Source organism: Lissotriton helveticus, chromosome 10, assembly GCF_964261635.1.
Source record: "Lissotriton helveticus chromosome 10, aLisHel1.1, whole genome shotgun sequence".
In the NCBI taxonomy this organism is placed as follows: Eukaryota; Metazoa; Chordata; class Amphibia; order Caudata; family Salamandridae; genus Lissotriton; species Lissotriton helveticus.
Genome location: NC_136071.1, coordinates 667,377,532 through 667,390,722, shown reverse-complemented (window position 1 = coordinate 667,390,722; position 13,191 = coordinate 667,377,532). Strand labels below are relative to the sequence as shown.

The 13,191-nt window shown below is 41.6% G+C and overlaps 1 protein-coding gene across 1 annotated transcript in view; it reads right to left on the bottom strand.

The window, feature by feature from the left end:
- Nucleotides 1-13,191, bottom strand: part of GORASP1 (golgi reassembly stacking protein 1) — a 276,910-nt gene that overhangs the window by 251,253 nt on the left and 12,466 nt on the right. Inside the window, exon 2 of the mRNA XM_078663201.1 lies at nucleotides 7,244-7,324. Within this exon, the coding sequence (XP_078519327.1) occupies nucleotides 7,244-7,324 (81 nt within the window). The remainder of the gene's footprint in view (nucleotides 1-7,243; nucleotides 7,325-13,191) is intronic.

The window sequence follows — 13,191 nt, the reverse complement described above, 5'->3', positions numbered from 1 at the left end:
CAGTAGTAGACACTGAAAGTGAAACTGATGACAGTGCAGACGAAACTCCACTAAGAAAAAGCACAAGAAAAAGAGCTAGGAGAGTGGAGCATAACACAATAGAGCCGAAGACTAAGAAAGTCTGCAAAGGAGACAATTGGCCTAAAGGAGCTGGAGGATTAAGATTTAAAATAGTAAATAAAACAAAGGAGCAAGAAGATCAAGTGAACGAGATTACCAGTCAGAAAGAAACACTGGAAAAGAAAATAGAGATTATTCAAAAGCCAAAAAGAGTAAGACGTCCAAATCAGAGATACAAATCACCTGAGTGGACATATATTGTCCTGCCACCAATTGAGGAGGTTAATAGTAGCCAAGAAAACCTGTACAACCCAAAGCCAATTGGGAAAAGTGAGTAGAGAAGTCAAGTAAGAAATAGAAGAGATGTGCTCAAAATATATGATATTAAAGTAAAAGGTCTGTAGTCCTGTGAGACGGATTTTGTAAATATAGAAGAGGTCGGAGTTGACAAAAGGTCGAAGAAAACTTGTTAGAGTGCTGAGTGGTGTGAAATTTATAGGTGACATAAGGTCGAAGAAACAGTGTTAGGAAAGATGTCAATGAATAACCATAAAACGAAATGTTAAATTTTTAGAAAATGGTGTAGATGCTTTACAATATGTATGGGGCTGTTAATGATATTGTGGGTAATTTTAGCTATTGTGATTCCTTTCCAAACTAATTTAACAAAATTAAAACCGAATGTGAGTTCAAGTAAGCCAAATGAGAAAGAAAAAGTGCATGAGACTCATGCGTATAAGCCAGAAATGCATCAAGATAGGTCCATCAGTGATTATACCAAGAACACTTTTTCAAAATTACTGCTTGAGTACATTAAAACTATGAATGTTGATGACTTATGTTTGTGTAAAACTGCCAGCATCAGTGTCAGAAGGGGTGACATATCACCACCTTCCTCTTACATATGGAGTAACATGTAGTGTAATTGCAAGTTTGTTTTATTATAGGACTGGGAAATTCGAATATCATTATTCCAATATAGATGAGATATTTGCAAAATTAAAAATTGACAATACATTGAATAAAAGAATCATCCACCTCTAAGAAATATTTTCCAATTATGCAACGGTAATGGGAGAATATTTCTTAGAAGTGGATGAATTGACACACGATTACGCTTTTAATCATAATTTGACATGTAAGATGAGAGTTGAGGAAAAGGCATTTTTTAATATGGTTGAGGAAAGAAGAATTGCTTACAAACAAAATGAGAAAGTGAAACATGCAAAGTCAAAATATTATACATTTGATGAGGAGAATATTGAAGACAAGAATGTGAATGTAGCAATCAATATAGATGCACCAATGTTGGGAAAATGTTGTATTAGAAGAGACAATTGAATGTATGACAATTATTTTGTGGGTGCAAGTCAATGTGAAGATACCTATAGAATTATAGGGGGTTGGGGATTTAAAGGAGGAAATGATCCCGTTTTTCCTGGAATTTATTTTATTTGTGGAAATCGAGCCTATTATAGATTACCAGACCATGTTATGTGGGTTTGGTCTTTCCTAAAATTTTTCATGTAAATAGAGGTACTAATGGAAAGCATGACATAGGTAAAGTTCTAAGTCGAAAAAGAAGAGAAAATGTGTTAGAAATAATAGGTGATATATTTGGAGCACTGATAACAGCAGTGGGAATTTCGTTTAATGCAAATAGAATCAGAAAATTGTCTACAATAGTTGATCGATTATCAACAGACAGCAGGAGGATTCCTAATGGTAAATACTGAAATGGTTGCCATGAGAGCCATGGTTATGCAAAATAGACTTGCCCTTGATATAATTTTAGCAAAAGAGGGAGGAGTCTGTGGAATTTTGAAAGTTCAGCATTGTTGTACTTATATTCCAGATAAAAGTCAGAATATTGAAAAGTATATTATAAATATTACAGATTAGCATAACAAAATTGAACCACTGGAGGTTGAAGGTGTCCTTGAAAGGTTGGGTAAAAGTTTCTCAGCAATTAAACATTGGTTTGAAGAAATAGGTAGTTCAATTATAGGTAAAGTACTAATTCCAATAACAATCTTAGTGATAGTAATTTTTATGGTTATGCTGCATATACAAAGGTAGAAGAGATTTTAGAAAGTCAATAAGGAAAAGGAATGAAGAACAACAGGCAAGAGTGAGAGAAAAGAACGAAATAGAAATGGAAGAAATCAAAAAAGTTTTTCAAAGACTCAAAAGAGAAGGAGACAAAAGTATAGATGACAATAACAAAAAGAAATTGAAACATGTTCTGCTAAATTTTCCCAAAATTTTGAGAGTTATTTGGTGATAAAATCACCAGATGATGGAATTGATGGAGTGAGGTGGCAAACCCAAAATGTTGTGTACCCCTCTCGAAGTTAATGTCCCATAACGTTAATATTTACTGATTGCATGTTTTGAGGAAAAACTAACCAACCATAGAGTAAGATGCACACATTATTTTTATTATTATACATGGGAATACTAACTGTGCTTGTATGTTGCAATAAAAACTAGCTAATATGTATTGTTACAGTGTTGTGAATTAATGTGCAGCTTAGTTATAAACAAAACGCAATTTAAATGTGCTTTTCGTATTCATTTGTGTTGTGGTCGAAAATGTAAGCATAAAACGCATTTGTGTAGCTTATTCTGCTAGGTAACAATTAATGGGAGACAGTGTGGTGGGAGGTAAACAGAATGGGTTTTAATTCAATATTTAACATAAATTTGTGTTTGTTTCTATAATAGTTCCAAAAGTGGCTTCTGAGGCCTAGTTAAAATGGACGCTCGGGTAAACAGTGAGGAAGAGCTGGACAGCGCAGGTGCGCCAAAACCTGCAAGTCAGAGTGAACTGCCTGTGCTCGGGGAGGTTCAAGGCTGCCTTAGCCCGGAACCTAGGATGGGTGCCAAACATGGACGCTTGGACGTTGTGATCATGGGAAAGGGTGCTGATGTATCTACTAGAAGAAATAGTTACGCTATGAACTGTCCTAAAACATCGAGAAAATGATGTTGTAATGGTGAGATGATGCTCACCCACCCCGAAATTGTGCAATGAAATTCTGAATAAAGAAATGACAGTTACTTTTTAGATAGATTAATTTAGGGAAATAGGGTATAAAAAACCCTGGATTTGACTAGAAGGGGTCGCTTTTCTGACTTCTACTGGAGATGTTGCCCGATTGCTGACCGATTCCTGGATGTAAGACTTTAATGTTTTCACTTGTTTGCTTTACAGGACTGGAGGATAAGATGAGGGTGTTAGTTAGGATTGTCAGGAGAGAATGAATTTGGAACTATCTGTTCTTTGCTAAATTTAACTGTTTTCTAAAATAAAGCGATTTTCTTGAGCTCTAAATAAAATGATCATTTTGAAATAAAGTTTAAGATTTTACTGAATAAAGAATTTACTAATGCATAAATGTCAGACATAATAAAGTTTTGCTATTAATAAAATTGGGAAAATGGAATTTTAAAAGCTGGTCTTGTGATTTTCCAGGAACACGGCGCTGAATCTGCGCCGACTACATGGGATACTGGCACAGGCAGCGGTGATTACGTCGCCGGCGGTTATACTGACCCATGACGCCAGGATGGCCTTTGACCTGGTGGAGTGGAATTACCTGTTTGAGGTCCTGTCTCGGTTGGGTTTCGGCCCCAAGATTATTGCGTGGATGAGATTATTATATACTGACCCGGTTGCCCAAGTGGTGGCCAATGGCCATGTCTCGCGCACGTTTCCTCTGGGGAGGGGCACTCGTCAGGGGTGTCCACTCTCGCCACTGTTGTTCGCAATTTCATTGGAACCATTGGCCACCCTGATACGAACCACGCCACTGTTGAAGGGGATCAGCTGGGCGGAGGGCTGGGAGGACCGGCTCTCCCTTTATGTGGATGATATGCTGGTATATCTAACTGATCCGGAGCGGGGGGTGCCGGCCCTTCTACAACTCTGTGACAGCCACGGGAATATTTCTGGCTATACAATCAATTGGACCAAATCGGAGATGTTTGTCCTGAGGGGCCCGACTCCAGTGCTGAGTATAGACTGCCCTCTGAGGATCGCAGGATCCTCATTCAAATATTTAGGCATCCATGTCACTAGGGATCCAGCGGAGTTTATGGACAAGAATTTGGGGCCCCACATTGAGCGACTAAAGCAGGATGTTAAATTCTGGGCGGGGCTGCCCCTCACATTGCTAGGGAGAGCCGCTCTGTATAAAATGATGTCCTTACCCTGCTTTCTGTATGTACTCGAAAATACCCCTTATCCAGTGAACCCTAGATTCTTTCAGAAAGTGGCGGCGCTGGTGTCGAATCTACTGTGGGGCAATCTCCCACCACGTATCGCGCAAGCCAAACTAAACAGAGGATGGTATGACAGAGGAATAGCGCTCACCAACTTGAAACTGTACTATTGGGCTGCGCAATTAAAGCATATCAACTACTGGATACATGCTTCACAGTCCGAGCCGGCATTTCAAGCAGACAGGGCGCAACTAGGCACGAACAGTCTCCTGGCCCCACTATATGATAGTACTAAAGCGCGTAAACTGGAGGGGCCTACCAGACTAACTGCAGCGCTGTGGCATACGGCAACAGCAGCGTTGGGCTGGAAGGGGAAAGTAACGAAGCTCACGCCACTGTGGGACTCAAAAGCCTTTGGCAACATGCAAAGCAGCAGAGGCTTCTCTCACTGGGACATGATAGGAATCTCCACGGTTGGGGATCTTTGGGAGAGGGGCGCAGTGGTTACTTTTGACAGATTGCGAGAGCAATACAACCTGGGAGAGAGGGAACTATACAGATACATTCAGATACGACACGCACTGCTAGCGGTCATTCCCCTTGACAGTACCCTGCCGGAGGCATCCCCACTTGAAGACAGGCTTCTCACGGAATACATGGTTGAGAGGGCAACCCCCCTTACATACCAAAAATTACTCAACAACCTACCGGATCCACTAGCTAGACTGAAGAAGCAATGGGAAGGGGACGCCGGGGAGATGGAAGAACATGAGTGGAATGAGGCGATAGCATCTCCTAAAGAAGTGGGTATCTCGGCAAGAATGAGACTAGTGCAACTAAAAGTCCTGCATAGAGTTTACTATACTAGAACCATGCTCCATCGCATACACAGAACACAACACCCTTTCTGCCTTCGTGGATGCGGGGAAGAGGGCACATTTTTCCACACTATATGGGACTGCCCCCGTATCCAGGAGTTTTGGCGACAAATAATGCGGACGATATCACAAGCGTTAGAGATTCCGCTGTTGCCCGATCCGAGGCGGGGTCTCCTAAATATATGGGAGGCGACTGACGTCTCTAGACATGATCAAACATGGGTCACAGTGGGCTTAATAGTGGCCAAACGAGACATCGCACAGAAATGGGGCGCAGCCGATGCACCTACGGCGGCACAATGGGGTCTTAACATGGACAGGGTCATGGTGACGGAGCGAGCAGTATACTCCAACAGGGCATGCCCGGGGAAATGGAACAAAATTTGGTCCAAGTGGAACATATACAGAGGGGAGATTTGTGATCCCTTAACAGAGGAGGAGCAGGACGAGTCTGAAGATGATGAGGATATGAGATAAGGGGCCACTTGGAACCCACGAGGGGGAGGGTTCACAGATTTTAGATTGCATTGGAACACACCGGACTTGTCCTGGGCGTCAGAGTAGTGGCGTCACCATAGTGATGATACCTGGAAGGTCCCGCACACACCTGATAATAGGTTTTGGGGATGGGTGGAGGTTCACGAAAAGGAATGAGTACAAGGGGGGAACACCCCTACGTAGCCATGGAACCTAAGAACCAATAATGAACGACTATAATGTGCTTCCTTACGTTTTATTGTTATGTTCTTGTTTTTTGCAAAAAAGAAAAAACCAAAAACCACACTGATTGACTGAACAAGGGAATAGCTGTGCCTTTTCTCTGAGGCGGTGATAATGTAATGTAGGAAAACTGACAATAGGATTTGCATTGGATACTACTGCATGCTGACAATGTTAATGTGATGGCGGCCAGCCCGGATGGGTTTTAGGCCAATAGCTGTGTAAATTGAAAGGTACAATAAAGGTTTTTTAAAGAAAAAAAAAAAAAAAAAAAGACATAACCGAACCTGCATGTAGAAGGAACAGTTACAAGCTACTGCCACAATGGCTAAGAGTGGGGGCAGGTAAGTAAATAGGTAAGGCTTTTTTTATTTTTATGTACATTTTATATAGCGCAAACTTGATCCGGTATCGGGTTTCAGAGCGCTTTAGATAGCACCAGTTGTGTTACATGAGGACACATTCATTTTTGTTAGGCACAGGGAGATTAAGTGATTTGCCCAGAATCACAGGATGTTCAGCGTCATTGCAGAGTCTCGAACCCGGTTCCCCAGATTCGAGGTAGACTGCCATAGCCTAGACGAATGTATGATTTTTCTTAGCATGCTACTATAGTTTTAAATGGGATGATTCATCTTGCTAGATTTGCAAGACAGGATTCTGAATACTACACAATTGCTTGTTTATATTAGTCTACTCTTTACCACCAAGTAACGGCTAATAAATTACATGATGGCTAAATAGTATTTGTTGGATTTGGAAATAAGAGGACAGCCACATTTCTGCCCCAACATAGCACTTTGAAATCAATGATCTTCCTTGATCTAGTCTGAGCCATTCACTAATGCCACATGAATAAAAATTCTGAACACTCAGCACTATAGTCACAGCATTCTCCAGCCTGTGGACTCACCTTTTGGGTTACAAGCTCTTGCACACAGGGATGAGTTGTTTCATATCTTACTCCTTTTTAAATCAAGAAAGTAGGAAATAAAAAAGGTTTGCTGTGCAGTCTTAAAAGTAATGACCTATTCGATAAGGCAGTACAGACCAAACTGCGACTAAAGGAACAGACTTGTGTAGCTCTTATCACCTGAAAGTTAGAGCAGGTAACAGATGAATGAGCCTGGTGTAAATTTAAGTATACCATAGTATAAAATAATCTGCAACTAACCAACCGGCACAACTGCAAATGAATCCACACTTTGGGTGTACTATACACCAGAATTCCCATTCCAATAAAGCAAAACAATCTCCAGGAGAAATCCAGAACAGGTTTCTCATACAAAACATTGTAAAACGAACCAAGACACGCTTCATGCACATGTGTCAATTCCAACTGACCACCTGCTACTCACCAGTCTTGCATGACCTATTGAGATGATAAAATCAAAGAAAGGTTCCAGGCCTCCACGTTGAGCTGGGGAGTTCTCTTGCACCTGTAAGATTAACAAGCATTGGTAAATGCATTCGGTTTCGTCGATGTGACTAATAATAAGCGGTTTTGTTGAAATGTGTAGCTTGCTGAGAAGTTGTACCATACAAGTTATAGAAAGTCTGTTAAAGTGTTATGACTGGTTTATGTACAAAAAGGCAATATATTGTCCTGTTACTAGTGGTATAGTGCGGGTAAGTAGTTGCAAAATTTTGAAAAATGAATTAAAAAAGGGAAATAATAGAATTGATGTAATAGCAATATTATGTGTTTATAGCAGTTCCAATAACTTTTGGGCCGAGTGCCAGTGCACTGACTGCACCATTCAAATCATGTCCCTACTGCAAATCAAGTCAACTGCACTTGTGTGATGGCCCGTTCAGTAGTAAAATATTGCAATATTTGGTGTTTGGAGGGGTTCCTATGGCTTTGATCCTCGGTGTCACTGTGCCTGCTGCACCACTGAAATCATGACCCTAGTGCCTGCAAGGTAACTACACTATTGACTGCTTACTTTGTAGTTAAATATAGAAATATTTGGTGTTTAGAGGAGCTTGACAACTTTTGGCACCAGAGTGAAAGCACCTGCAGCACCATTGAAATCATGGCGCTAGTGCATGCTAGATATCTGCACTTGTATCTGCCTGTTCCGTAGTAAAGTTTACCAATTGTTTGCGCTTAGTGGGGTCCCCGGGGCTTTTGGTCCTAATACCACTGCACCTGCTTTACCATTCAAATCAAGCCCCTTTTAACTGCAAGATAACTGTAATTGTGTCTGCCTGTATAGTAGTGCAATATTAGGTGTTTTGAGGAGGTCATGACAAATGTTGGGCCCTGTGCCACTGCACCTCCTGTACCATTCAAATTATGACTCAGTTATCTGCAAGGTAACTGCACTTGTGACTGCCTGTTTAGTAGTAAAATATAACAATATTAGGTGTTTAGTGGGGTACCTAGAGTTTTAGGTCATTGTGCTACTGCACCTGCTGTACCATTCAGATCATGACCCTATTGTCTGCTAGATAAATGCACTTGTGACTGTCTTGTGTAGTAGTACAATTTAGCAAAGCTCTGGGTTTAGTGGGGTCCCTAGAGCATTTGACCCAGTGCCACTGCACTGCTACACCATTCACATCAAGCCCCTTTTAACTGCAAGGTAACTGCATGTGGGACTGCCCATTTAGTAGTCAAATATAGGAACAGTTTGCGTTTAGAGGAGTTCTTACAACTTTGGCCCCAGCGCTCCTGCACCTGCTACACCATTCAAATCATGGCCCTAGTGCCTGCTAGATATCTGTTGGCTACAAGGTAACTGCCCTTGTGGTGGACTGCTTAGGAATAAAATACAGCCATTTCAGGTGTTTAGTGCTGTGCATGGAGCATTTGGTCCCGGTGCCCCTGCACCTGCTACACTATTGAACTCATGTCCTTAGCGCAGAGTTCTTAAAAACAAATCTCACACTCCCATGTCGCAAGTACATTTGCGATGTGCCATACTCATGTAATTTAAAGAAAAATGTTGTCTGCTGTCTTCAGTTCTCTCTGGGACTCTGACATTGTCATGGGGTCTGGTCCAAACGTGCCTCTCAGACACTGACGTGCAGGCAGGCGTGCAACGCCCATTAAGGTCAAAGGGCAGCCCGGGATGAGACAGCTTCCCGGGAACACACACAACCGCTCCAAGTACTTCACAGGTCTTTAAAAGACCATTTGCTTCTTAATGACGCCTTTGTTCTTTTTTCACGGCTTCTTAGAGCCCCTGCATCTCCACTCTGCCCGTTGATGGAATAATCAGCACCCCCCCCCACCCCCCTGAAATTTTTTTGTAGCACCCCCCACCTGAAATTTGGCCCTAGTTGTGCCTCTGCCTGTAGGGCACATTGACTGCCCTTGTGTTAAGACAATAATGTGCCAGCATTTATTTGCCAACTTAGTTAATGTCTGGCTGAAATTGATTCCAAGACTAGGTTATACCTATATCATCATCTTAATACTGCACGGAGTACTAATATCAATATTCATCAGTTCTTCACTCTGTTTCTCACAGAATATCAATTTACCATAGTGGGTCACTCAGAACCGCAGAAGCAATTTTTTTGTTAGCCTCACTGCACCACTTCTGTTGACACCCCCCCCCCCCGACTCCGAGCTCACCACTGCTCGCTCCCCCGCCCCCCACCCCCAAACTCTTCTTTTCCTTGTCCCTCCCACCTTTCAAAAGCGACACCTATTCCGAACTTTAAGAAAAGGTGCCCTCCTCCGCACAAAAACTGCACATGTGCATACACACAGTAAAATGAGTTATTCTGCGCCTCACCTATCCCCATCAAATGGGTGAGATATAGAAATCTGTAAATACAGATCAGAGCCCAGTGGATGAAAATGCTCAGGTGCTCACTAGATTTTTAACTGTTGCCATTAAATAAGTTTGTGTATTCTTTGGCTAATTATCCACCGTCCGTGTCTTTTAGAACTGTGACTGAAAAGGTGCAGCTGTCTTAGTGCAGTTACATGATGAAAATATACTTCTGTGTGTTTTCCTGACTGCTGTGCCAGACCCATTCTGTATTTCAGAAATTTCTTTGATTTCATGGTCACATGTACGATTCCCTGTAGGTCCACTCAGCCATACAGGTTTCCGAGGTTGATAAAATGATAGCCGTTTAGTTGAGTAGCAAAGATGTGATGTCACTTTGTCAAAGGCCATGTGATGTCTCTTCCTGTATTGTCACTGGGGTCAAAGTTCTGGTGTTCTGGCGTTTGCCCTCTAAGCAGATCTAAGAGGTATGCCCAACAGCTGTGCAACATGCACACCCAAGTCATTTTAGCAGAGGACAATGGCGACTGCCAAGCCATCTTTTCAATGAGGTATTTAAAATGGTGTATAACCTTTACATCACCAAAGCATCTATGCCTGATGTGGTCTCCAGATGCTGGTAGTACAGCTGCAGGCCTGACAGGGCAAAAACTGATTGTAGCCCTCGTAGTAACTGCCCTTCATGGTCCCATTGGAAGCAGCAGAAGACACTATATGAAGGTTGCAGAGTAAGGCCTGGAAATGGAGTAGCCAGGCCTACTGGGGGAGAGTGGGTCCACTACTAGTTGGCCACAGGCGTTGAACACTTGGATGTATGTAGATTCAGTCAGGAGCTTCAACGTGCATTATCTGTGGTAGTAATTAAGAAAGGCTGGTCAGTAAGGAGCTCCACTAGCGATACATTTAAGACATTTAAGTAGTGGCATCTTGATTTCTACCATGAGAAGACATCTCCTTTTTTGTGATAAGCTAGGTTGAGGTTCACTCGCAAAGTTAGTCTTCTTGCAATGGGAATGGTGATAAGCCCCGTTTGTTCAACAGCACTTCTGTTTTTAGATAAAGCTAAAGTCGTCAAAAATACCTGGTAGCACTGCTGTATTATTTGTTCTTCCAGAGGAATGTGCATTTGGAGGCATAGCTTTTCAATAATGTTAGGGACGTGAGTCTGAGATTTCCTAACAAGCATCAAGGTATACCCAACTAAAAAGATAGGGCAAGATGGAGCTCCTGGACAGTGGTAACAGGCAGAATTAGGAGCATGCTTTTTCAGTTATTTAGAAAAGTATAGTGAGTCAGCACTGGCGCTCAGTGAGATAGTCTTGACTATGTTGTCCACTGTAGTCCAGTTCCTCTTTACAGCAATGTAGGGCAGAAAGGCCATGGAGGGCAAGCTAGCATAACCCAAACTTAACATCAACCGACCAGGCTTAGGGTGAGCAGCAGCAGCAGAGTTTTTAGTAGCCCAGGAACAGCAGCAGAACATGTGTGGAAAGATTGAGAAATCGGGTAAGCAGGCTAAATAAAAGCATCAATTTGTAGAAAAAGCTGCAGAATACCGAACATGCAATATTAAGGCACCTAAACCTCCAGGAAGGGAAAGTTTGGAACTTCCTGAACCATAAAACTGGTGTACTCCATGGTGATCTATATAGCAAGGAACCAGTGATCTCACTTTCTTTCTCCTTTTTAATAAAACATATAGAAATAGTTTCAGAAATCTAACGCTATGAACATTATGTGCAAGGATTAATGTGCTGAACGACATTGTAATTTGTTTTTTTCTACTGAGATGTACAATGTCCATTGTTAAGCTTCAAGCAGTAAAGTTTTGAGCTAATGTTTCTAAGTGGCTGTAGTAGGTTAAATCAGTTATTTGCCAAATATGGCCTGGGATATGCGGATGGCAGTCGATTATGTAGTGTACCAGATTCCAGAAATTTCTGACAGTTGGGGGGGCTCAACCTAAAAAAGTTTGAAGACCTCTGCCTTAGCGCTTGCTAGATAACTGCACTTGTGACTGCTTGGTTAGTTGTCAACTAAAGCAATATTATGTGTTTAGGGGAGTTAGGACAACTTTTGGCCACAGTGCCACTGCACCATTTAAATCAAGCCCCTTTCAATTGCAAGGTAACTGCAATTCTGCCTGTTTAGTAGTAAAACATCAATTGTAGGTGTTTTTTGGGGGGTGCCAAGAGCTTTTGGTCCTGGTGCCACTGCACCTGCTGCACCATTGGAATCAAGACCCTGTTTGCAAGGTAACTGTACTTGTGGCTACATGTTTAGTTTTATATTTTAGCAGTAATCTGGGTTTAGTAGGGTCCCTAGACCTTTTGGCCCCAGTGCCACTGCACATGCTGCACCAGTCAAATCAAGTACCTTTTAACTGCAAGGTAACTGCAATTGTGATTGCCTGTTTAGTAGATAAATATAGCAATTATTTGTTTAGAGGAGTTCGGACGTCCTTTGGGCCGGGTGCTACTGCACCCGCTGCACCATTTAAATCATGACCCTGTTGTCTGCAAGGTAACCACACTTGTAGCAGCCTGTTTAGTAGTAAGATATAGCATAGCTCTTGTAAATTAGCTTTATTTTTAATGTGCAATGTTGATGACATTTAGAATTTGATCATAATGACAAAATACATTAAGTTGAAAAAAAAATCGATAATGCCTACTAAGTGCAAAGAAAGGTACTGAGGCATGAATAGGAAATGCCACAAACATTCTAAGGCTAAAGCATCTGCTTTCCACAACTAAGTAATAAAAAGCCAGAATTCCAGCATACTTTTAGAAGCTGTCTGCCTTTTCCGTGGGAAAAGATTGTATCTAGACAGTGATCGGGGCTTAAAACAGTGTGAACAGCTTTAGTAGAAGTATTGTACATGTGTGCAGCCAGGGGAAGTTAACAAAAAAAAGCTCCACGCAAAAAGTGAACAAACACAGTAATTCGGGGATTGGACCCGATAATAGCCCCTTTTAAGATATATTAAATACAAGAGATTTCAAAAGCACAGAACAAGCACTGTGCAGGCGAATCCTAATAAAGGAAAGGTATGGTTTAAGGAACTTGAAGGGTGACTAATATGGCTGTAGCTTACTCCCTTACACTGGTCCAACGTTAAGCAATTAAAAGATAAAATAGCCTTTTTACACTTAATTTTAAATTAGAATTCATAAGATGAACATTGGCAATTCTGAACAAACACCAACATTGCGTTCATAGAGAAACAGCACTCCTGAACTATTAATTGTGTAGCCACATCCGCTGCAGTGTGTACCAAGGTGGAGTAGTGCTATATGGCAGCTGACAAGCGATCGGTGAACCCCACACCACAAGCCATTAAGTACTCCGTGTAAACATTCCAGAAACCACCTCTTCAAACACTTTTAAGAGTCGCTTTGGGCACAAGTGTGTGTACAGCACATTCTAATCTAAAAGCAAACAAGTACCAAGACACACTAGCATGTATTCAAATGGTGAGGTCAAATGTTTAGGAATTACCAAATTCAAAAGATAAAAATATAGCTGATCTAATTGCACTGCTGCAGTAATTT